This window comes from Seriola dumerili, unplaced genomic scaffold (assembly GCF_002260705.1).
Source record: "Seriola dumerili isolate Sdu_G_001 unplaced genomic scaffold, Sdu_1.0 BDQW01000859.1, whole genome shotgun sequence".
Classification (NCBI taxonomy): domain Eukaryota; kingdom Metazoa; phylum Chordata; class Actinopteri; order Carangiformes; family Carangidae; genus Seriola; species Seriola dumerili.
The window spans coordinates 1,119,560-1,143,151 of NW_019175114.1; the positions used below are offsets into that span (position 1 = coordinate 1,119,560).

Genomic DNA, 23,592 nt, shown 5'->3' on the forward strand with positions numbered 1-23,592 from the left:
CAGAAGCTCTGCTGAAGTCCAGTGAGCACATCTGTATATCTGTCCCTCTGCCAGATGTTTTCAGTGACAGCCTCCATGTTTATCTGTCAGGTGATATGTGAGGAACAGATCAGATGTTCATCAACACACAGAGACTCTGTGTTTAAATGTCAGGACAGTGAATCCATCACTGACCTGTTGGAGCAGTGATGAACCTTCATGACTCTCAGCAGTTTGTTTCCACTGTGGACTGAGGGAAATGTGCAGAGTGAACAGACTTGATGCTAAAAGTCTCTGCAGGTCTGTGAGCCTCCAGCTCAGTGTTCACTCCAACACGTTAACATGAGAGCTGAGAGGAAGCAGGCTACGCTACACAGCTGCTGCACATCTGGACTGAACAGGACTGAAGTCCCTGCTGCATCACTGACTGACAGCTGATGAAGTGAGTCTCTGTAAACACTCGTTTATCTCCTCTGTTCTTCTTCTCTCCACAGATGGTAGTGGTGATCGTGTGCGTCTCTGCTTTGTCCTTCTACAGTCTCTGCAGACACACTGAGACTCCTCCCCCCTCCACCTGGATTTCTTCACTTGCAGCAAAATATTTTGAGAAAACCTGAGGTCACTCTCTCGCTGTGGTTTAAGAACAGTCATATCCAACCCATCCTGCTCCTCAGAAATCAGTGAACTCAACAAGCACCAATGTGAACAGTGGAGTGTTGATAATATTCTCATTTACTTCTTTAGCTCAACTGGAAAAATTATAAAAAGTGAATTGGTAGCTTCGATTCTTTCTTCTCTATCTAAACTACTGTGAGACTTAAAGCATGAACACTAACAACCTGTCCATCAAAGTGTTCGATTCTCACCTCATGTGACAGAGCCATGTTGACAGATGGTTCCATGTCAGCTCCTGTATTTTCTCTGCTGATATTCAAACTCTCTCCATGTAGATTCAGACATTTTCTCCTGTTTCTCGTTTCCTCCTCGTGCTCCCTCAAACGCTCTGAGTTCCTCCTTTTCTGTGTGAAATATTAGAATCAATGTGTAATAAATCTGTTAGTAATGTAGTTAGCCATGCAGCGGATGACTCGTGCTGATGAGAATGAGCTGAGCTCCTGTTTGTACTGGATCATGGTGTCACTGAAGGAAACCTAAAAACAGGAGGATTCCCAACAAAGTTCTGCAGCCTGTTTTTTTCCTTTGGAGTTTTATTCTGAAGGGACGTCAGAGATTCTGATATCCTCAGGAAGTGAGGTCACACCGGACCAGAGCAACATGTCTGAGTGTTCAGGTGCTGCAGCTCCACCTGCTGACAAACTACAGTAACTGACTTCCTGTTTGCATTTTCAAGGCTCGACGACGGCTTTGACCAGTGAAGACGTTCACACAGATGTTCATACAGATGTTCAAACAGATGTTCATACAGATGTTCACAGATGTTCATACAGATGTTCACAGACGTTCACACAGATGTTCACACATTGTCTGTGAATCAGAATCGGGACTTTTACTTTTTCACTTGAGTCCTGAATTTGACTTTTAGTGTTTTTTTTCATTTGGTCTCTGATCTCGGAGTCACATTCTCCAGTTCACTTTCATCCATATCCGATCAATAGTTGAATCTGATCAGTTTAGTAGTTTTGAATCGGGACCTTCAGTATGATTTTCATGTGTCAGAAACAGATTTATCAACAGTTATGTAACTATAACCTCGGGACTCAGATCTAATCATGCTGTTGGTGTGTTTGTTAAAGTTGAGCTCTCACACAAGTTCAGGGCTGCAACTAACGATTATTTTCAGATCAATCTGCCCATTGTTTAACTAATTAATTGATTTTTCTTTTTTACTCTGTGAAATGTAAAACATAAATAAAATGGCAGAGAAGCTGAAACCAGAGAATATTTGATATTTGTGCCTTAAAGACGTCGTGTGTCGGCGCTTTACTGCTCTTCAGATCCTGTTGCACAAAACACCTTAAGATGTTCCTACAGTCTGAGTGAAGGTTTCCCTATATTAAAGCAGTTTCACAAAACACCTTAAATCTTCACAAGGTTTCCCTGAAATGTTCACTTAAGTATTTAAGGTTTTCTCCTGATCTTAGTCTCATACTTGAGAAATCCCTTAAAGTCAGTTCAGACCTTAGCAACCAAACTAAGGAATAAAACTAAAGGTTTTTCTGATTGTATCTGAACCTCGACTTGTCTGAGTTCACAGTGATTAAAAAAAAACAAACAGTCTCCATGGAAACTACAATTTTATCACTGTAAAATCTTTTTGATTTCTGCAAATACCTTCATGTTTTTCCTTAACTAAGGAAACTAGGTCATTCTGTGTAACACCCTGAAGTAACTCCCTCAGCTAAGGAGAAATTCAACCTCAAGTGTCGGACTTAAGTGGAAAACTTAAGGTGTTCTGTGCAACTGGCCCTGAGAACTCTGGGAAATCCTCCTGTTCTCCACCTTCCTCAGACTTTCTGCAGGAAACATCATTTCAGTTTCCTAAAACTAGATCTAAAGACAGATTTAGTTCACTAAGGTCTGAACCTGTGAACACACCTGGTATAAACTGACGTGCCTCAGGGTTGAAGCTCAGTCTGAACAGCTGTTTGTTCTTCACTCAAACCAGCTGATGTGACTGTGTGAACAGAAAGGTCAACACATTGTCCTTCACTGTTTACTCACCAATCAAAGTCAGAGCACTGCAGCTCTGTGTGCTTCCTGTCTGACACGGTGACGCCACAGAAAAACGTGTCTGCCGCGTTTTTCTACTAATTTTAATCAAAACTCGACATTTAATTCGTCTTCTGTGCAGTTTCCGCACAACCTGGATGCGTTCTGAGGGACTTTAGGGGCCGGTTCTGGCTTGTCGGAGCTTTTTGAGGGGTTTTGAACGCACCGTCAAGTCCATATAGTGCAGGAGGTGGATGCTGGGTTCACTGACGGGGGAATAAAAGCACCTGCGGCAGGTGTGTCGCTGCCGAGGCCAACAGGATGTCCTGCTCCTGCTGCTGCTGTGTGACTCCCGGCGGGAAGCTGCTGGAGGGTAAAATCACACACACACACACACACACACACGAATGAGTTCACCTGAGGGTCACATGGTTGTCAGGTACGTGTCACACAGTCACATCAGCTGGTGCAGGTGAGAAGAAGCAGCTGTTTCACTCGTAACAAAAACAGAGTTACAGATGTGGTTCCAGATGTGTCAAATGATGTTTGTTTGAATCTTATGTTCAGTGAGTCAGAATCACATTATATTTATGATTCCACAGAGTCCAGATGATTGAGTGATTGATTGTGTTCGATTCCAATGTTTGTTTCTATTATTGATGACTGTTCGTTATTACTGTAACCATGACAACCGAGGTTACGGTACGCCTCCTGCCGGAGGGCGCGCTGTTTCAGGAGACGCTCCTGTGGGTCGCATCTGAGGGTCGGTGGTGGTTTAGGTTGGAGGAGTTGTTAATGGCGGTAGACGTACCTGACCTCGGTTGCCATGGTTACTATAATAACGGCCATGTCTTGGTTGGGTTTAGGAGAAGATGGTGGTTTGTGTAAAGTGAATGTTTCCTCAACATTAGACGATCTTTGTTGTCATGGTTACAACATAACCACACGTGGACTCTGTCTCTCTTTATTCTACGTCACCGACACTTTTCCCTTCGCTCCTGTCGTCATTACCACGACCACTAGATGTCGCCTAGCAACAAAACCCAGCTGTGATGTCATAACCTGCTGCACAGACGAGCTGTGGGCTCGTGTCTTACAGGAGGACAGACTCAGATTTGATTTGTTCAGGAAGTGAAGTCACTGAATGAGGAAAGACACCTGTCACCTGGAGCAGGACCATGTACAATACTTACTGTACATGTCAGAGCTGTTGGTCTGCTCTCCTGCAGGGGTCAGGAGGAAGGAGCTGCTGGTCCGAGAGGAGGAGGAGGAGGGAGCAGGAGGAGAAGAGGAAGAGGAGAGCAGGAGGAACATGGACGTCTCTCTGCTCAGAGAACAGTACAGGAGCAGCAGAGAGACACAGAGGAGACAAACCCAGCTGCTTCTGTTCAGGACAGGTGAGCGGAAGTTGTTTGTTTACCTGCGGAGAGTCAGAGTCGTGGCGGTGACCGGAAACAGATTGGTTTTAGAAATAAAAGCAGGAGATAATCGAGCTTGTAGAGAGAAAAACTGGTTTGGGAGAGAAAATGTCTAAAGTTTATTTCTCCGTTCAGGATCGTGACGAGTTAAAGTCTGTTACACCAACACTTCCTGTTGCTGCTTTCAAAATAAAGGCACATTAGACAGGCGTGACATTGAAGCTCCCCACCGGATAGTTTGAGGAAGAGGAAGTATTCAGATCATTGACTATAATTTAAAACATTCAGTAGGTTTATAAACTTAAGATGTAGATCTTAAACGATTTGAGATTGATTATTGATTATTTATTAATTCCAAACAGGAAGCACAGACTTTGCTGTAGTTATAGATTCTGATTCTGTTTTCTACAGTAAACTGATAAAAACAGTTTCTAAATAATGAATCTGTGTTTTACTGACAGTTGTTTCATTCTAACTGTATTTACAGCTGTGAAGAAGCTAATGATCCATGTTCTGACAACCTAGTGAAAATGACAGTATCAGCAAGAAATAAATGATCCTCCCTCCCTCCCTCCCTCCTTCCCTCTCTCCCTCTCTCCCTCCGTCTTCATCACCCTCTCTTCTCACTGTTAAACCACTGTGTGTCTCTACAGTCTCAGAGGAGCTGTCCGAGGCCGTCAGCGTCGTCCCTGTCACTCAGGGTTTGACATCACCTCCGCCTGCCGTAACCTTCAACCCCGACCCATTGACCTACGACCCTTGGCGCGTCCATCTGGACCTCCACCGGCGCTCCTGCCCCGGTGTCACCGTCCGGCTGCCGGCCTCCTCCCCGGAAACAACAAACACCAGCGTCACTGGTTCCTCCAGGTCAGAGGTTAAAGATGTGCATCATGGGATTGTAATCACCTCCACAGGCTGGTGAAATATTTAAGAGCAGGAAAACTAAATGCGATAGGCTGAGATAAGCCTAGTTTAACAGGTAATCTTTATGACCCCGCCCTCTGACTTTACAGGCGTTCATCATCTTCTTCCTCTGGCTCCGTCACAGTCCCGAAGTCCAGAGGCAGAAAGCTCTCTGTGGACTCAACGTCAGAGTTGCTCAGCAGCTCCAGAGAAATGTCCCCCTGCAGCTCATTCAGCAGCACCAAAGAAGAAGACCACTTCAACGTAGAGCGGTGCAGAGATCCAGACTCTGGATCCTCTGACAGATCCAGAGGAGTCGGTGGTTCCGGGGCGGATCCAGTCCACTTTACTGTCACCAGACCCCTCGATGCTTCGGAGCAGAATCCCAGTGACGGATCCAGAGAAGATCCTCCTGATGATTCTCAGGAGAGTTCGGCCCCCGGTTCTCTGACCAGCTCTGATGAAAGCTCCACCCCCGTCGCCTCCGTCACCTGCTCCCCCAGCAGCTCCACCACCGACCTACACCTGAAGGAGAACCGGTCTGCAGATGTAAAAACCACTAACGACTTCCTGCAGACCCGCAACACCCCAGCGTGGAGGGGCTCCAGGAAGTTCTCGGCCCCTGCCCTCAGGTTTACCAGACAGCTGAGTGTAGGGGGGGTGGGCTCGTCCTCGGGGGTTCACCAGAACCAGAACTACTACCCATTCCCCAGCAGGAAGGCGCCGAGGATCTCTGAGGCGGCCAGGAGGCTGGGGATGTACTCGTCCTTCTGAGAGATTTCACAGTTTATTTCATGATGCGAGTTCATGTTCAGCTGCTTCAAAACCAGTTTCCTTCTTTCTTTCATGACCCAGATGTTAATTTACAGTTCTCTCCATCTTTCCTCTTTAAATCACTCGCTCAACAGAAACGAGATGTCAGTTTATCAGGCCAGGATCAGACTTCTGTTTATTTTCACTGATTCATTGTCAGGTGTGAAGTTATGACGTTAATGGTTTCATTGTAAACCAGCTGTTTTATTAAAGGAATTCAAAAGCTGATGAATCTGTTCACTGTTTATTTCTTAATTTAATTGTATCAGCATCTTCATGTAAAGTTCATCATCATGCTTATTTTCTATTCAAATTATAAAAAATATATAATAAAAAAATGCAATTATATATAAGTTTGAGTCTGTCTTTTATTTTATTGATTTATTTTTATCACTCTCGGTTGGAGTGTGTCTTTGTTTTATTTTATTTTAACGCTGGCTTGTATTGTCGAATTTCCTCTCACAGAAAAACTGTAGGACATTTGACCCTCGTTAAACGCCGTAGCAGATCAAAGATCGTCTATAGTTGTGAGGACGAGTCTCGCTTGATTTCAAGCCCAGCTTCTCGCTTGATTTCGGTTGGCGGTACGTGACGTTAACAGGATCGTGAAACGCGGTCAGAGTGAGACCTCCTCCTCTCTCTCGTCACCTCTTTCCCAGAAACGACCAACCCACAACAACAACATCATCTGGCTGGAGAAGTGGACGGTTACCGGGGCCTCACGCGCGTTTAAAACCACGGAGCTCTTTGTCATCTTGTCTTTTGACGTCAAGGTAACGCTCAGGAACATTTAACAGCGAGTCATGGCGGGTTTTAAGCGGGAAAACACAGAAACGACCTTTGTTTGAAGCTAGCGGCTAAGTTTGACTGTTACCGTGTGAAACCTCTGCCTGTTGTTGTTGGCGTCATTAGTAACGTGTTTACCGTCAGCTAGCTTCATTCACCGTAGCTCTCTGTGTTGTAGTGTCTCTCACAGGAACAGTGTTGACCAGCAATCAAACATGAAACCCGTTTAAATGTCACTAACAGTGTTCAGGGTCTGTGGAAAGCGGTAATGTTCTGCGGTCTTCCGGTATGAACGTCATGAATCTGCTGCTCCAGTCACGTGTTTAAAGTTTGGAGATCTGGAGCCAGACATCCTCACTTCTACCTGCTAATGTGGGTCCAACTACAAAAACACAGGATCCTACATCTCCCATAATGCATCTGTCAATAATAAGTTTGACCGTAACTCACCCGCAGCGCATTTGTAGTTTATTTGAGTTTTTCTGGCTTGTTTGAAACCAGTAGTTGGGAGTTTAGAAATCTGAGAGGACGAGCAGGTCGCGACGTTTAAACCGAGAAGAGATCAGTTGATTTGAGAGACGTTCACGGTCAGTCACAAGAGACACTGTGAGGAAAAACGTCCACTAGTGAACGGCTTTCTTTTCAGTAACAGTTTTGATTTTAAGATCCTTTTATTGGTTTTTAAAGCTCTCAATGGTCTTGGTCGGACTTATTGATCAGATTTGATTTTATCCTCCTAGATCCCTCAGATCTATTAGTTAAACCCACAGTCAGAAGGAAAACTCACAGTGAGGCAGCTTTTTATTAGCGTGGTCCAGGAAACCTGAGGACAGTAAACTCAACACCGACCTTTTCAGTCTGGCTTTTAATTGACTTTTATTTATTTATATATTTGAAGCTGATTTATGGGTTTGTCCTTTGTCTTCAGTGTTTCCTCAGGTCCTGTTTTTATTGTCTTATTTCTATTGTTTTTATTTATTACTTGGTAATTTATCGTTCTGTGTGTGTGTGTGTGTGTGTGTGTGTTGTTTTTTATTGCTTTTATTTCTATTTTATTCTGTAAAGCACTTTGTGTTGCTTTGTTTGTATAAAAAGTGCTATACAAACAAAGTCTGATTGATTGATTAGTTCCTGTAAAGTAACCTCTGAGCAGAGAAACACAGTCGGCCGAAGTCTGTCTCTCGGCTCTAGTTTCCTTCAGCAGTAATGACTCACTCCACGTAGCGGGGGAATTCCTCCAGCTGTCCAACAGCTTTCACTTTCTCATTCGTCCCTGGTGCTTTCAGAGACGAGAGACGATGGCGGAGCAGAACACGGAGGCGAAGCTGAAGAACCTGCTGAAGCAGAAGAAGATCCAGCTGTGGAACCCACCGTACACCGACGACGACAACCGGCCGGGGCAGCAGCACATGGAGGTAATTAGACAACACACCTTCTTCAACTACACTGTCATCATCATCATCATCATCATCATCACAGGACTTTAAAGATGTAGTGTGGTAATAAACCATGATACAGAACATGTCAGGGATCCTGGGGAGGAACCTTTATACTGAACATATTTATTGATGTGTTTATTGATAATGTATTATTAAGATGAGGTATTTCTAAGTAAGTAAATAAATACACACAGACCCACATACAAAAAATTAATAATACATAAACAAATCTTAAAACAGAGAAGTGAAAATAACTCCATTAAAATTAGCCATTAAAATTAGTTTTGTTTTAATGCATCTCCTGGGACGTCCCTGCTCCTCCTTATATAATGGAGAAATATGATTAAAAATGCAGCGCTCATTGAGATGTTACAGTGTTCTTCATGTGGAGTCATTTACTTTAATGTCGCAGCTTTGAAATCTCACATTGGATCATGAACTGTTTTTGTTCAGGAGCTGGCGGAGCACTTCGCCCCCCTGCTGGGTCTGTCGGTGTCGGAGGTGGGCGGCGCTCTGGAGTCTGTCAGAGTCCAGGCGGTGAACAGAGGGAAAGGAAACAAGACGTACAGAGAGACCAACGTGGCAACACTGGAGCTGCTGCTGCCCAGAGACAGCAGGAAGGTGGATCATCATCATCATCATCATCATCATCATCCTCTGTGCTGCTGCTGTGAGTTTCAAACTGTCGTTCTGTTTCCTGTTTGTTTCAGGATCCAAAGTCGAAGAAGACCTACCTGGAGACAAGGCTGGACGTGTTGGTTCAGGAGGTGGTGGACAGGTACACACACACACACACAATCACACACACACACACAGAGAGAGAGAGAGATCAGACAGGACTGTGTTGGTTCTCCTCTCAGACACTTGGCGGTTGAGTGTGTGTGTTCCTCTGCTGCAGGATCGGAGACGACCACGGCCTCAAATACATCAAACTGATCCTGAACGGGAAAACGTTGTTTGTAGGTGAGTTCACACGACCTGCAGGTAAAACACTGGAACAGTCAGCTGATCCATAGATCAATCAGCTGATCATTTTCCACTGCTCTGTTTCTGTTGTCTATCACTGATGTGTGTGTGGGTGTGGGTCCCGGCAGACCAGCGTCTGGACGAGCAGGGCGTGAAGAACCACAGTAAGATGATGGTGCTCAAGGTGAGCGACGCCGAGCTGAAACGACAGATGAGTGAGGAGGAGCAGAAGAAGAAGGAGCAGAACGAGAGTCTGCAGAGGACCCAGAAAGGCTTCCAGATCCTGTCAGAGAGAGGTGTGTGTGTGTGTGTGTGTGTGTGTGTGTGTGTGTGTGTGTGTGTGTGTGTGTGTGTGTGTGTCTCCTCTGGTGTTTAGTCTCTTACTCTCTGCTGCTGCTTCTCAGACGGCAGCGAGGACCCAGACACCACGCCTTTCCTGGAGATCGCCGACCAGAAGGGAAACCCCCTGAAGATCCCGCACAAGGAGAGGAAGGTAGAGAGATGACGTCATCTAGTTTTTACTCACAGTCGACACAGTTCATCGTGTTGATTTTAAAGGTTAATGTTCAGTTTTGTCCGTCTTGACTTCCATATAATGTGTGTGTGTGTGTGTGTGTGTGTGTGTCAGGCTTTAATCCTGGCCATGGGTTTCCATGAGAAAGGTCGCTCTCTGATGAAGAGGAAGCAGTACGACAACGCTCTGTGTCACCTGCTGCAGGCCGACCAGCAGTTCAGGTAAGGTCACCTGACACCAGCTCTGACATCATCAGATGTCAAACATCACTGTCCTGGAGTTAGAGACAGTTTCACGTGTCAGACTTCAGACGGTGGTTCATGGTGGTGAACAGCAGCAGAACAGGTCGTAGTGTAGTCGCAGTTGTAGCTTCACTTGTAGTTCATAGTTTTAATAACTGCTGGTGTCAGAGTGAAGGTGTAGAGATCAGGTGCTGAGTCGTGTTTCTCTGCGCAGTAAGTGCGACTCGGCTCTGCTCACCTCGGTGGATAACTACGCCGTCCTGCAGCTGGACATCGTGTGGTGTTACCGAGCCCTGGAGGCTCTGTCCTGTCTGGACGACGGGAAGAGCCGCCTGCGGAGAGCCGAGGACTGTTTCCTGCAGTGTTACGGAGAACAGCGCGAGAGGCTGCGCATGATCAAGGTAAACAGTCACGCATTCACCACTCTCACTGTTCACACGTTCACAACAGCTGGGGATTTATTTCCTTAGTTTAGTTCCACGACCAGACGTGAAGGAACAGTCTCAGAAAATCTTGTTTTATTTTGAAATGTTAAAGCCGTTTTAACCTAATGTGTGTGTGTGTGTGTGTGTGTGTGTTGTCAGGGTAACACAGGCAGAGAGGAGGTGTTGTTTCTGCGGCTGTATCTCCTCCAGAGTCTCCTCTCCTACCTGGAGGGAAACGACGGTCAGGCTCAGCAGCAGCTGTCCAAGGTTCATACACACACACACACACTCTGCACAACACGCATGACTGATGACTGATGACTGATGACTGTGTGTGTGTGTGTGTGTGTGTGTGTGTGTGTGTGTGTGTGTGTGCAGGTGGAGTCTCTGTTCAGCCGTCTGTGTCTGGACTCAGAGAAAATGGCCCAGCTGATGGCTCTGGGTTTCTCTGAGAGAGAAGCTCGGCTGGGACTCAGAGCCTGTCAGGGAGACCTGGAGGCAGCCGCCAACCACATCAGCAGCCGCAGACAGGTAGCACCTGCACCTGCATTACAGTTAGTCTGAGGATGCTCACTGACGTCACTGAGCCTGACTCTAGCCACTCCCACGGCTTAAAGCTGAAAATAGGAGCCTGACTACGTTTCCAGGATGTTAGAGGACCTTCCCTGGAATGCCTGGAAGACAACAGGTTATCCTGGAAGAGGTTTTAACGTGCAATAAAATAAAAATGAATAAATCAATGAGAGTCCGGAGGGTTCAGGCTTCAGCAGCCGCTCATTGTCGGTTTCCATCCTTCAGATCTCGTGTTTTGGATCCGTGATCTTTTTCTGTCAGTTTTATTGGTACGTGTTGCGAGCGCTTAGTTTGATGTGTGTGGATGTGTTTTCTGCTCAGGAGCAAGAGGAGCTGAAGCAGAGGGAGCGGCAGAAGAGGAGGAGGAGGATGGAGGACATCTCCTCCCTCACAGAGATGGGATTCTCCAGGAGAGACGCAGCCAGAGCTCTGCACCGCGCTGACGGAGACGTGGACAAAGCTTGCGAGGTGAGAGGCGGTTTCATCATTTCATTATCAGAGAAACGATCTCAGCTGAAGATCCAGTTTAAAACTGACACACCCTCCTCAGGTGATCAAGCCGTGCAGGTAAATGACAGTCAGCTGACCCTCTCTGTCCAAGCTGCTGTTAGTTATTCTAATATTCTGCCTGCTGTCTTTCAGATCCTCCAGGACTCCAGTCGACCCGCTCAGCTGAACAACAACAACACAGAGGGGGCAGTGAGTCCAGAGAAGGTGGAGCAGGTACACCACCTGACACCGCCCTACACCACCTGACCTCACCTGACCTCACCTGACTTCACCAAGAACAAAGACATCAAAGAGCTGCTTAGATTTCCTCCAAGTTGTTAAACTGAACTCTCTCTCTGTCTCTCTCTCTCTGTCTGTCTCTCTCCCTCTCTCTCCCTCTCTCTCCCTCTCTGTCTCTCTCTCTGCCCCCCCTTGCAGTTGTTGTATTTGGGTTTTGAGAGGGAGGCATCTGAAGCCGCTCTCAGACTGACAGGTGGAGACATCCAAACAGCAACTCTGCTGCTGCTGGACAACCAGGGCGTCCTCTCCCCGCCCTCCACCTCCACGTCCACCCCCTCCTCCTCCACCCCCTCCTCCACCTCCCCCTCCTCCGAGGAGCCCACAGCCTCCTCCGCCTCCACAGGTAAGACACCTCCACACCTCTGGACAGTGGGCGGAGCTTTCTTCACCCAGGACTGAGATCAAAAGACAAAATGCAAACGAATCTTTTATCATATTGTAGAACTGAAAAAATTCTACTTTAAGTCAAATGTTAAAAGCAAAAGGGAAATAAACAAAAACAAGCTTCATATTTTAGTAATTAATTAACTTTATCTTCTTATGTATGTTTTTATTTTCCTGATTCAATTCAAGCTCTTACATTCAAACTTTTCTCAGTTTGTCATTTTTCATTCTCCTTCTTTTTAACGTGTGATTGTGTCCTGAGATACTGGATACCAACATAATAATGTTTTCATTTAATCTAAATATATAAATGTGTAACATACTGTAAACATTTATGTAATATACTAAATACATTATTATACGTCATAAAAACATGTGGAGCTTCAACTCTGTAAGAAAGAAATGAAGAGAAGTAGAAAACAGTTTGTGATGAACTCAAAAAGTAAAGAAATAAAAAGTCAGAACTTTAATGTGACAGAACAGAATTGAGCATATTGATCTGAACACAGTATTGATCGGATCGTCCATGTGTCTTCTGTCCTCAGAGGACGAGGAGCTGGTGAGCGAGGTGCTGGACGACATCTCCCACCACGAGGAGGATTATCTCGACCTGACGCTGGAGGAGGAGAGCGAGCTCATCGACACCATGAAGACCTACCTGAGCCGAGGCCCCACACACACCGTGTGACAGACACACACACACACACACACACACACACAGTGCTTCACCCTCTGTTATCCATGCACAGCAGTCAGCGCCTCCACCTCAGACTCAATCAGGTCGTCTCCTCCCTCACAAACTGATCATTAGTTTTATTTAGAGATCAGCTGAGACAGTTTTATTTTGAAGGATCCAAACTGTTGTGTTGCACCTCAGCTGGCAACATGTTTAATTTGGATTTAATTTGAAAAGCTGTCAAAGTCCTGCAGGCTGCTGACGACTTCCTGTTTTAATTTGTGAAAGCTTCGGTTTGAGAAGTGGCGCGTCACATGACAATGTTCACTTTAAAACTTGTTCTTCTCAGACTGATCCGTCTGCTGTTCTTCATTATATCCTTTAAACACAAATGTTCTTTTCTGAATTCATCTTTAGCCACATGAAGATTTTCTTTAGATGTTTTGGCCGAACCAAAGGAACCTGCTGAGCTGCTGCTGGAAACACGAACTCCAGGTTGTTGTTGTGACGACTGATCGATCGCGTGTTTTCCGTTTGCGACTCAGCAGCTGTTTGTGACATTGATTTAATTTAAATGAATTTCATGTTGATGATGAGTTCCATGTGGATCGTCTCATGTTGATGGAGCCAATAAAGAAAAAGGTTTCGTTTGACTTTGTCTGTCCGGTAGTCGGCTGGGTCACATGACTGAAGAGTCAGACAGGTAAACGATAGAGAGATAATATACTGAAACAGAGGAGATGTATTAAAGACAGTGAAACCAGAAATAAAAGGTGGGATATTAGAAATCTAATAAAAATAAAATGTTAAAGAAAAAATAATAAAATGCTAAAAGAGATGAGAAGAGATGGAGAATAAAAAGATAAAATGAAAGTAGAAATAAAATCTCCCAGAAACCTGAACACGTCTGTTTGTGGAACTCAGCTGTCACCTGGTCACCGTCTTCTTCCTGTCACCTGGTCATCCACAGAGAAATGCACACAGCCTGTATTCAGAAACTGAGCCTTAAAACCAGCCGTCAGGACTTCTGGAACTTTGTGATGTCACAACAAAGCAGTCACCAAGCCCCGCCCACCTGGACCCACCATCCAAACCTTGCAGGATTTGGTTTCTCTGAGTGTTTTTACCTGAAATCTGCTTTATTTTTATTGGATCACTCAGAAAACAGTCAGCCAATCAGAAGAGAGTTTCGGCGCCTCCTCTCTTCTTATTGGCTGACTGACCTGTTGTTACTAGAGCTCCAGAGAGAAGCCTGAGAGAGGAGATGTAAAACTACACTGAGATGGTTTTTATATCTTCTTATGGATCAACACTTCAAATAAAACACAGAAGAAGAAACATGGAGCTTTAACACCTGTTATTTATTTATATACAGAGAGAGAGAGAGTACGGAAGAGGATTAGGACCATATGTGATTTTCTTTTCTTTTTTTGAATTCTGATTTTAATCTCAGATTTCTAAAATATTTTTTCACATATGGTCCTCATCGTCTTCCGTAAGAGAGTGTGGGTGTGTGTGTGTGTGTGTGTGTGTCTCTTTAAATGTTTAACCCCTGCCCCCCCGGTGTGTGTTTATGCGTGTGTGTGCCGGAGGTGGTCGGTGTGTTTCCTCCTCATGGCGGCCTATCAGGACTCTCCCCTCTACCTGGGCTTCGACTTCAGTACTCAGCAGGTAAAACTCACCCCGTCACCTGTACGTCGTTTACCTGTGTGCGTTGGATTCGGTGACGTATTTTACGTCCACGCAGCGCGCTGAAGATGTAGTAAAAGCGCAGATGCGGAAGAAGGAACGCGGTGCGGTGCGTCGGGTCGGTGATAGTCCTGGGTCCGGACCAGAACCTCGGACTGACGACACGTCAGAAAACAGAATCAGCTGTTTAAAGCGGAGACACGGTGACGTTAACGGCGGGAAACAGACTCATTTCAGATCCAGCAGCTGCTGAAATATTATCCATGTTAATGTAACACTCAGTTTATTAGGAACACCTGGATCAGACTGATGTTGAACTGTCTGTCTGTCCCTCAGTGATCAAAAGAAATCTTTATTTATAACTCTCTTCTTTACAAAGTTACAAAGTGTTTTAGAAGGAAAAGGTCAAACCAAACCAAAGAAAAGAAGCCGAGCTTCATCAAAAGCAAGAGAAGTTTATTTGTGCGACACTTTTCCCAGACACCAAAGTTTCACAATCAAAAGGCATACAATCAAATGAAAGAATTCAAATCAAACTCATCAAAAACAAAAATAATCACCAGATAAAATACACAAGTGTAAAAGTGTAGAACAACAAGAACAACTCAAATCAACATGATGCCAAGAGATCTGACAGGAAGTGAAAAGAGGCAGTGAAACATGGAAAAACAATAATTAGGGATAAAACAATATAAATTAAAGCTGTAAACAGCATCACACGGCCCCCGGCCTGTCGTTAACCTCGGGGCCGCCACCAGGCCGCCGCCAACATTCGTACGTTCCTGTAAATCAGGTGTAAAACAGACCATCATGTAAATCGAACAATGACTGTTACTCAGGATTTACTTCCTGTTTTCAGTAGGTGGCGCTATGACAGTGATGTAATATTAGCATGCAGATGTCGTCAGTGTGGGACGGTCATCAAACACATGAAGTTTGAGGCAGATTGGTCAATGTATATTATAGTTATAACAACTTCCTGTTTCATGACAAATTATTGAATTCACCGTGCGGCCACGGGCAGGTCCTCCAACGAAAACTCAAAAGCTTCGCAATTTAGCGTCCTAAAGGTCTTAAGGTGAGACTGATCAGATATTGATTCGTTGATCTCATCAGTTCTCTAGGAGGAGTTCCTTTAAGTACGACGTCCTTAAATCACCAAAACGGCATCAAAACTGCAGATTAAATTCAAAATGGCTGACTTCCTGTTGGCCTTAGGTTATGGATGCTGACACGTGTGCGAAGTGTCATGAGTTTTTTTGTTTTTTTTTTTAAGTATATTTTTTTGGGCTTTTTATGCCTTTATTGATAGTGCAGTAGAGAGACAGGAAGTGGGGAGGCAGAGAGGGGGAATGACATGCAGTAAAGGCCGTCCGATGCAGGACTCGAACCGGGGCCGACTGCAGCGATGTGTAGCCTCTACACACGGGGCGCCTGCTCAGACCACACGACGCCCCGTCATGAGTTTTCAATCATGTTTAGGCTCAAAAAGGTGATTTATTCTTATGGAGGAAGAAAACAATAAGAAACTCTGATTCCAAAGGCCGAGACAGAAATGTGTTTTCAGAAGAGATTTAAAGGAAGTTAAGGAGTTACAGCGAGTCACTTAAAGCTGGACAAAATAACAGAAACTAACACAAACAGGTGAGTGAACACCTGAGCAACAGGTGAGTCTTTAACTGCCCCCCCCCCTTCATTTGAATGATTGATTTAATGATTGTTCCTCTGAAGCTGAAGGTGGTGGCGATCGACGGAGAACTGAACGTGGTTCATCGGGACAATGTGCACTTTGACTCCGAGCTACCTGAGTTCAGGTAACACACATCAGATATCACTGCCTCTGGGGCAAGAACAGAGTCACCCTTCAGCCATGTATTGATCTGATATTGAATATTGACTGTCAGAGTTGTGTAATGATGTGGTTCCCATCCATGGCCCACTTATGTTGGCCGCCACATCCGACCCGTAACAATATGGAGGCCAAATAATCTCTGATCAGAGCACTTTTAATTGTAATGATAACGATCGAACCAGGTATACACTGAGGTCTGACCAGTGACAACACAAACGTTCCTGACGCTGCTATTTTCAACATTCGTAAAGTTTTTAAAGAATTTATTTTCAAAACATTCAGAAACATTATTTACATTTTCATTTTTTATAATTGTTTTATAATTACATCTTTTCACAAAAATTGTTCTGTTTTGCAAATGATTTGTCTGCCCACTTTCAACACCTTGGTGGGCCACCAATGGGCCCCGCGCCACAGGTTGGGAACCGTTGTTATAGAGCGTCAGTGGACGTAGAACAAAGTGACACAGACTGGTTCTACAGGTTTGTGTTTCTGGTCATGTGACACAGATCAGCTGGACGTGATGATATTATATCTGTGAATACGTCGGACACGTCCAGACGCTCGTGACGTCTCTCAGGGAGTCGAGGGGACAAAGTGATTTTATTTTGATAAGGTTGTTCATGTGGTTCAGGTGTTTTATTTTGAAAGTGAGCAGCAGCTCAGTTTGTTGTCTTTGGTCTCCAGGACTCAGGGAGGAGTTCACCTCCACGCCGACAGACTGACCGTCACCTCACCTGTGCTGATGTGGGTCAAGGTGAGACACACGACACACACACACACACACACACACACACACACACAGTCATGATGATGAAGGAGTCTTCTCTCCAATTCTTCAGTTAAAGTATAACCTCACCGTGGAGGGTCGTCAGTTGACCTTTGACCTCTGACGAGTCATGTTTTCTGGGTCAGGTTGATGAACCAGAACAAAGTGACAGATGTGACTTTGAGTTGAATCTTTAACAGTCTTTCCTGATGTGTCTCCTCCCGCTGCTGCTCCGGGTGGCGTTAAACAAACGCACCTCAATCTGCAGATGTGGTTTTATAACAGCTGCTGCTCTGACAGATGTTCGACTGTCCCCACGCTCTAATGTGATCGGTTGTTTGTCCTCAGGCTCTGGACCTGCTATTGGACAAGATGAAGAGGGCGGGGTTTGACTTCTCTCGAGTCAGAGCGCTGTCAGGCAGCGGCCAGGTGAGACAGGAACCATGTGACACGCCTCGCCCAAATATGGACATGGTGACGTAGAATATGAAAAAGTATTGTATTGTACGAATGTTTTTCATATTGTTTTATTTATTCATGAGTTTTTATAAATGGTTTATTTAATGATGTTTAAATCCATTTTTAAATCTGTAATCTGTATGATTAATTGTTCATTTATAAATTATTTTAATTAAAACATGAAATGAAGGAAATGTTTTGTCCTGTCGTCGTGCTGCTCTGTAGCAGTCTGATGAAACATCTGTCTCTGTCTCAGCAACATGGCAGCGTGTACTGGAGACGAGGAGCGTCCAAGACTCTGAACCAGCTCGACCCGGAGCAGACCCTGTTCCAGCAGCTGCAGGTCTGTCCACAGCCAGATGTTACATGTGTGTTAGTGTGTGTGTGTGTGTGTGTGTGTATTCATGTCCTCTGGTGTGTCAACAGGACAGTTTCTCGGTGTTGGACAGTCCTGTGTGGATGGACTCCAGCAGCAGACAGCAGTGTGAGGAGCTGCAGGCAGCAGCAGGAGGAGCTCTGAGACTGGCAGAGGTCACCGGGTCCAGAGCCTACGAGGTCCCACTGTCTGTCTCTGTGTCTGTTTCTGTCTCTGTCTCTCTGTCTCTGTGTCTGTCTCTGTCTCTGTGTCTGTCTCTGTGTCTGTCTCTCTGTCTCTGTGTCTGTCTCTGTCTCTCTGTCTCTGTGTCTGTCTGTCTCTGTGTCTGTCTCTGTGTCTGTCTCTGTGTCTGTCTCTCTGTCTCTGTGTCTGTCTCTGTCTCTCTGTCTCTGTGTCTGTCTCTGTGTCTCTCTGTCTCTGTGTCTGTCTGTCTCTGTGTCTGTCTCTGTGTCTGTCTCTCTGTCTCTGTGTCTGTCTCTGTCTCTCTGTCTCTGTGTCTCTCTGTCTCTCTGTCTGTCTGTCTCTGTGTCTGTCTCTGTGTCTGTCTCTCTGTCTCTGTGTCTGTCTCTGTCTCTCTGTCTCTGTGTCTCTCTGTTTCTGTGTCTGTCTCTGTGTCTGTCTCTGTGTCTGTCTCTCTCTCTCTGTGTCTGTCTCTGTCTCTCTGTCTCTCTGTCTCTGTGTCTGTCTCTCTGTCTCTGTGTCTGTCTCTGTGTCTCTCTGTTTCTGTGTCTGTCTCTGTGTCTGTCTGTGTCTGTCTGTGTCTGTCTGTCTCTGTGTGTCTCTGTGTCTGTCTCTGTATCTTTCTCTCTGTCTGTCTCTGTCTCTGTGTCTGTCTCTGTGCCTGTCTCTGTGTCTCTCTGTCTCTGTCTCTTCACAAACTTCTTTAAAGAAAAGAATATTATAAAGTTTACACACAGTTATGTTATTATGAGTGAAACAGAATCCAGAGATCAATAATAAATCATTCGTCCAGACTCACACTGATCATCGTCAACGTCCCTTTAATCTTACACAAAAACAGAACTGTCTGTGTTCACCTGCAGCGTTTCACAGCAAACCAGATCGCCAAGCTGCGACAGAGCCGAGCGGACCAGTACCAGGACACTGAGGTCAGCCGCCAGAGCATCACTGTGACCTTTGACCTGAGGCCTGTGACCTCTGTGGGTCACCTTAGTGTGAACTGAGCTTGTGTGTGTGTGTGTGTGTGGGTGTGTGTGTGGTTTCAGAGGATCTCATTGGTCAGTAGTTTTGCAGCCTCTCTCTTCCTCGGTGATTACGCCGCCATCGACTACAGTGACGGTACGGCACCGACCACACTTCATCCATCCATCCATTCATTCATTCATTCATTCATTTTCATGTTTCTGTTCTACAAACTAAACTAAATGAACATATTTGATCAAATGGAATTAAAATCAGTGTCACTGTAAAAATATTACGACATAAAATATAAATAATTTCTTAAACTAGAAAATTAAAATTAAAAAAAGGAAATCAGAAATTTAAAACACATTTCTGAAAACTTTCCACTTCTCAACTTTTTCTTTGTCTTTTTCTGAAGCACCGTCACATGACTCTTTAATATTATCTCTACATATATACTGTATGTCATTAATTCACATTCATTTGTTTCTGTTTGTTTACTTCACACATTCATTCATGTATCTATGGACCTGTGGTTCCGCCACTCATCAGTTACTTTTTGAATCATCATCTATTAATGATTCATATTTGAATTACTGTCAGTTATTGTTTTGATTTTTATCAGTTTTATTATTATCAGAACAGTGACGACAAAAATGAATCCAGAGAAGAAGAGAAGCAGAATAATGATGATCAATCAGACAGGAACAGGAAGTGATTGTTCAGAATCCTGAACCTCTGATTGGTTCCTGACAGGAAGTGTCACATGGACAGAGTCAGTGACAAAGTAAATGACTGAGTTACTATCTTATTGATCAGTTGATTGATGAACTGATCGACTGATTGGTTGTTCAGGTTCAGGGATGAATCTTCTGGACATCAGGACCAGAACCTGGTCTGAGATCTGCCTGGAGGCCACCGCTCCACGTTTGGACCGACTGCTGGGAGCGCCGCTCCCCTCCACATCTGTACTGGTAAGACTGGTCCACTCTGGTCCACTCTGGTGTGGTTTGGCCTGTGGGCTGGTGGGTGACCAGTGTGAGGCGTCTCAGTGCTCCTTCCTGTCCTGCAGGGTCCCGTCTCCTCCCTCTGTGTGGCTGCACATGGTTTCAGTGAGAGCTGCCGGGTGGTGACCTTCACTGGAGACAACCCAGGTGAAATACACAAGATTAATATGAAGAGTAAAGAATTAGTCAAACGTTAAATTTATTTTTTATTTCCCAAGCTGAGAAAAATACAGACAGCTGTTTCTGATTCCAGATGTTTCCACCTCATGTTGTTGTTTCATTCACTCAGATTTAAAACAGTTCCTGTAGTTCTGTCAGATGAACACAGGGTGGTGCTGTCTGCTGCAGGATGATGTTACCTGCTCTGTGTGTGTGTGTGTGTGTGTGTGTGTGTGTGTGTGTGTGTGTGTGTGTGTGTGTGTGTGTGTGTGTGTGTGTGTGTGTGTTTCCTGTCTCTCAGCATCTCTGGCAGGAATGAGGCTCCAGCAGGGAGACATCACTGTAAGTTCGTCCACACAGTCTGTCCATCATCCCCTCACTGTACCATACTCTATATACACTCTGTGTGTGTGTGTGTGTGTGTGTGTGTGTGTGTGTGTGTGTGTGTGTGTGTGTTTGTCCAGGTGAGTCTAGGGACTAGTGACACGGTGTTTCTGTGGATCCAGCAGCCTCGTCCTGCTCTGGAGGGTCACATCTTCTGTAACCCTGTGGACTGGCAGGTGTACATGGCTCTGCTGTGGTACAACACACACACACACACACACACACACACACACACACACACACACACTGTGTTGCTGCTCTACATGTAATATCATGACATCATATCTATGAGGTGATAAAACACTGATGTGTGACGAGTTTGTCATCCTCAGCTTCAAGAACGGGTCTCTAACGAGGGAGCGCATCCGGGACGAGTGTGCTGGAGGATCATGGGAAGTTTTTTCCGCTGCGTTGAGGGACACGCCGCTCGGAAACAAAGGAAACATAGGTGAAGCTTCCTTCCTCCTCTTTCTCCCCTTTTCCTTCTTTCCTTCTTTCCTTCCTTCATTGCTTTCACTCTTTCCTTTCCTCTCTCCTTATGTCTTCATTATTTTCCTTACTTACTTTTTATTCCTTCTTTTCTTTCCTGCCTCTCTTCTTCTTCCTTTGTTATTTTCCTTTCTTCCCTTCCTCCACACATCTTTTCTTTTCCTCCTCTCCTCCTTCCTTTCTTCTCCCTTCCAGTTTTTCCTTGTTTCCCCCCCGCCCCCTCTCACTGGTTGTTTGGTGTTTCCAGGCTTTTATTTTGACACCATGGAGATCACCCCTCCTGCAGTGGGAGTTCATCGCTTTGACCCTGATGACACTGAGGTCGGTAGAGAGACATTCAGATACAGAGAGAGAGAGAGAGAGAGAGAGAGAGAGAGAGAGAGAGAGAGTCCACCTGTCTCACCTGTCTCACCTTTCTCACCTGTCCTGGTCCTGCAGGTGTCCTCCTTCAGTCCTCAGGTGGAGGTCCGGGCGGTGGTGGAGGGTCAGTTTCTGTCCAGGAGAGTCCACGCTGAGCGTCTGGGTTACTCCATCGGTAAGATCCTTCATTCCTTCATTCAGATGCTGTGGAAACACGTCTGACTTCCTCTTCTGTGTTTTTAGTTCCAGGGACCAGAGTGATGGCGACAGGAGGAGCTTCGTCTAATAGAGAGATTCTACAGGTGAGTGATCTGCCTCACCTGTTCACCTGTTCACCTGTCTGTAATTAACACACTGAGTAATTTATCAACCTGTTTGTATTTATTTTATTTATGGTTTCAGATTAAGTGACTATTAACTTTGCTTTCACTCGTTCTTTCATTTGTTCACTCGTTCACTCATTCCTTCAGTTGATAGTTTCAGCTCCTGTTCGAGTCGTTTTCATTATTAAACCACAGACATGAAAGTCGAGTCAAAAGCTGGACTCAAATAAATTGATTGTGACTTAGTCTAAAAACAAACAAACAAACAAACAAACAAAAACAACAACAGATGTAATGACCTGGAAACGAGAACAGCTGTGTTTGGTTTGATGTCAGTCGAATGTTTCCAGCAGCTGAGCCTCAAACATCCACCAGTCCAGCCAATCCACCGCTGATTAAACTCTTTATTATTATTGTTTGTACAATAGAAATATGAGGATTGGATTTATTGAAGGTGTGTTTGACCTCTGAGTGGAACGTGTCGAATCCATATTTTAATGTTTAAACTGAAGATTTTTAGTTTATATTTACATGTAGAAGTGACAGTGCGTCTGTAATTGAAGACATTAACAGATTGAGGAGGATAAAAACTCACCTGTGTCAGGTAAATACTGTGAATGAGACGAGCAGCAGCAGACGGGGAGAATCACCTCTAATGGATCCATCAATTTCAGGCACAAACGAGCTCCTGCTAACGAGCCACCGTTTGATGTGCGGCTTCGTTAACGGAGGAAACCGTTTCCACCTCTCTCCCCCAGGTTCTGTCTGACGTGTTCAACGCTCCGGTCTACACCATCGATCTGTCAGACTCCGCCTGTCTGGGCTCCGCCTACAGAGCTCTGCACGGTAACACCATGACAACACTGATCAATCAATCAATCAATCAACCAATCGATCAATCAATCAGTCAGATCAGTCCTGCAGAGGCTGTCTCTCTGTGTCTTTGGACTTTTTTTCATGTATTATTGTGGTTATGTGCTGTGAGCTTTTATTTTGAAATGTTTGCGTTGAAGAGAAAACAAAGACTAATGGAGGAAAGAATTAAGGGAGAGGAACGGAAGGAGAAGGAAGAAAAAGGGAAAGAAAAGAAACGATGAAGGAAGAAAAGAACAAAGACCCTGAATTAAAGAAGGAAAAGATTTGCTGAAGGAAGGAAAGAAGGAGCCAAGGAAATAAGAGACATTTAAAGAAGGAAGGAAGGAAGGAAATGTTGAAGTTTACTAACCGATTAGCTTAGCTTCTCCTCTTAGCCTCTCTGTGACACTCTGGGCCTTCAGTGCTGCTAAAAACAAGCTCTCTGATTGGCTGGAGAGCTAACCAGTCGTATCATATCTGTGGACTGTAGAGAAAAGTTCCAGTTATTTATTCCTATTTTTAAGAATCGTTGGATTGTAAATTCCTCTTTTTAAGGCCTAATAAAATCTGAAATGATGAAATGAAGTTACTGACCGAATGAGTCGGAGACGTGACGTGTTTTGAATCGGCTTCCTAACGAGCTGCTGATCGTCCTCTGACTTCCATCGAGACACTGACGTTAGCTTAGTTCTACCGTCCGTCTCTGCTGCTCTCTGTCTGTGGGGTTATTGATCGATTCTCATCTGCATTCTTCGCCAGCAGCCAATCAGAGTGTCCGATTCAGAGGCGTGGCTTTCAGTTATAAACCCAGACTGAGCTGAGTTCATTGAAGTGACAGATAAAGACAGAAGAACTCCCTGTAGATCAGCCTCTGTTACTCTGAGTCTTTATCGAGGGACGTAGAACTAGAGGTTGAGCTGATCCTGAATCTGTGCAGCACTTAGTGAAACTTCAAAAAGTGACAACTTTATTAGACGGGTTAAAATCATCCGAGATAAACGAGGTGCTTCACGTCTGAGCGTAGCATGTCTCCAGCGAACACATGAAAAACACATGAAAGAGACTGAGCGAGTGGCGAGATACGCCGCTCGGCCTCCGCTGACTTCACATGTGACAGCCATCAAATATGTATGAGGGGGGAGGGGGGTGG

General features: G+C 45.0%; 3 protein-coding genes and 1 long non-coding RNA gene across 5 annotated transcripts in view; 3 read left to right on the forward strand and 1 right to left on the reverse strand.

The window, feature by feature from the left end:
• Positions 1 to 958: 958 nt before the first annotated feature.
• Positions 959 to 4,115, reverse strand: LOC111237419. Its single transcript, XR_002665768.1, has 3 exons — positions 4,070 to 4,115; positions 2,937 to 3,015; positions 959 to 998 (listed from the first exon to the last, which is right to left on the reverse strand). It is a non-coding gene; the product is annotated as an uncharacterized LOC111237419 (long non-coding RNA).
• LOC111237418 lies at positions 2,835 to 6,074 on the forward strand. Of its 2 annotated transcripts, XM_022766508.1 has the most exons (4): positions 2,835 to 3,022; positions 3,879 to 4,046; positions 4,721 to 4,934; positions 5,081 to 6,074. In XM_022766508.1, the coding sequence occupies exons 1-4, from the start codon at positions 2,971 to 2,973 to the stop codon at positions 5,742 to 5,744; spliced, it is 1,098 nt and encodes a 365-aa protein (XP_022622229.1). In that variant the 5' UTR covers positions 2,835 to 2,970; the 3' UTR covers positions 5,745 to 6,074. The 2 variants fall into 2 exon arrangements, with proteins under 2 accessions (XP_022622229.1, XP_022622228.1); XM_022766507.1 differs by lacking the exon at positions 2,835 to 3,022 and having other exon boundaries at positions 3,729 to 4,046.
• Positions 6,075 to 6,422: 348 nt separating this feature from the next.
• On the forward strand, positions 6,423 to 13,230 carry nub1 (negative regulator of ubiquitin like proteins 1). The gene is made up of 15 exons (XM_022766506.1): positions 6,423 to 6,556; positions 7,856 to 7,984; positions 8,462 to 8,629; positions 8,719 to 8,786; positions 8,907 to 8,971; positions 9,103 to 9,270; positions 9,379 to 9,467; positions 9,603 to 9,709; positions 9,945 to 10,131; positions 10,315 to 10,422; positions 10,534 to 10,686; positions 11,050 to 11,196; positions 11,371 to 11,451; positions 11,656 to 11,860; positions 12,447 to 13,230. Exons 2-15 carry the CDS (start codon positions 7,868 to 7,870, stop codon positions 12,587 to 12,589), a joined length of 1,806 nt encoding a protein of 601 aa, XP_022622227.1. The 5' UTR covers positions 6,423 to 6,556; positions 7,856 to 7,867; the 3' UTR covers positions 12,590 to 13,230.
• Positions 13,231 to 14,169: 939 nt separating this feature from the next.
• Positions 14,170 to 23,592, forward strand: part of xylb (xylulokinase) — a 15,345-nt gene continuing 5,922 nt past the window's right edge. The window contains exons 1-17 of the mRNA XM_022766483.1: positions 14,170 to 14,248; positions 15,998 to 16,080; positions 16,806 to 16,875; positions 17,236 to 17,316; positions 17,603 to 17,689; positions 17,773 to 17,901; positions 18,766 to 18,831; positions 18,949 to 19,021; positions 19,721 to 19,839; positions 19,938 to 20,019; positions 20,333 to 20,373; positions 20,496 to 20,611; positions 20,748 to 20,863; positions 21,152 to 21,225; positions 21,343 to 21,439; positions 21,508 to 21,566; positions 22,346 to 22,433. Of these exons, the coding sequence (XP_022622204.1) occupies positions 14,192 to 14,248; positions 15,998 to 16,080; positions 16,806 to 16,875; positions 17,236 to 17,316; positions 17,603 to 17,689; positions 17,773 to 17,901; positions 18,766 to 18,831; positions 18,949 to 19,021; positions 19,721 to 19,839; positions 19,938 to 20,019; positions 20,333 to 20,373; positions 20,496 to 20,611; positions 20,748 to 20,863; positions 21,152 to 21,225; positions 21,343 to 21,439; positions 21,508 to 21,566; positions 22,346 to 22,433 (1,438 nt within the window). The 5' untranslated portion in view covers positions 14,170 to 14,191. The remainder of the gene's footprint in view (positions 14,249 to 15,997; positions 16,081 to 16,805; positions 16,876 to 17,235; positions 17,317 to 17,602; positions 17,690 to 17,772; positions 17,902 to 18,765; positions 18,832 to 18,948; positions 19,022 to 19,720; positions 19,840 to 19,937; positions 20,020 to 20,332; positions 20,374 to 20,495; positions 20,612 to 20,747; positions 20,864 to 21,151; positions 21,226 to 21,342; positions 21,440 to 21,507; positions 21,567 to 22,345; positions 22,434 to 23,592) is intronic.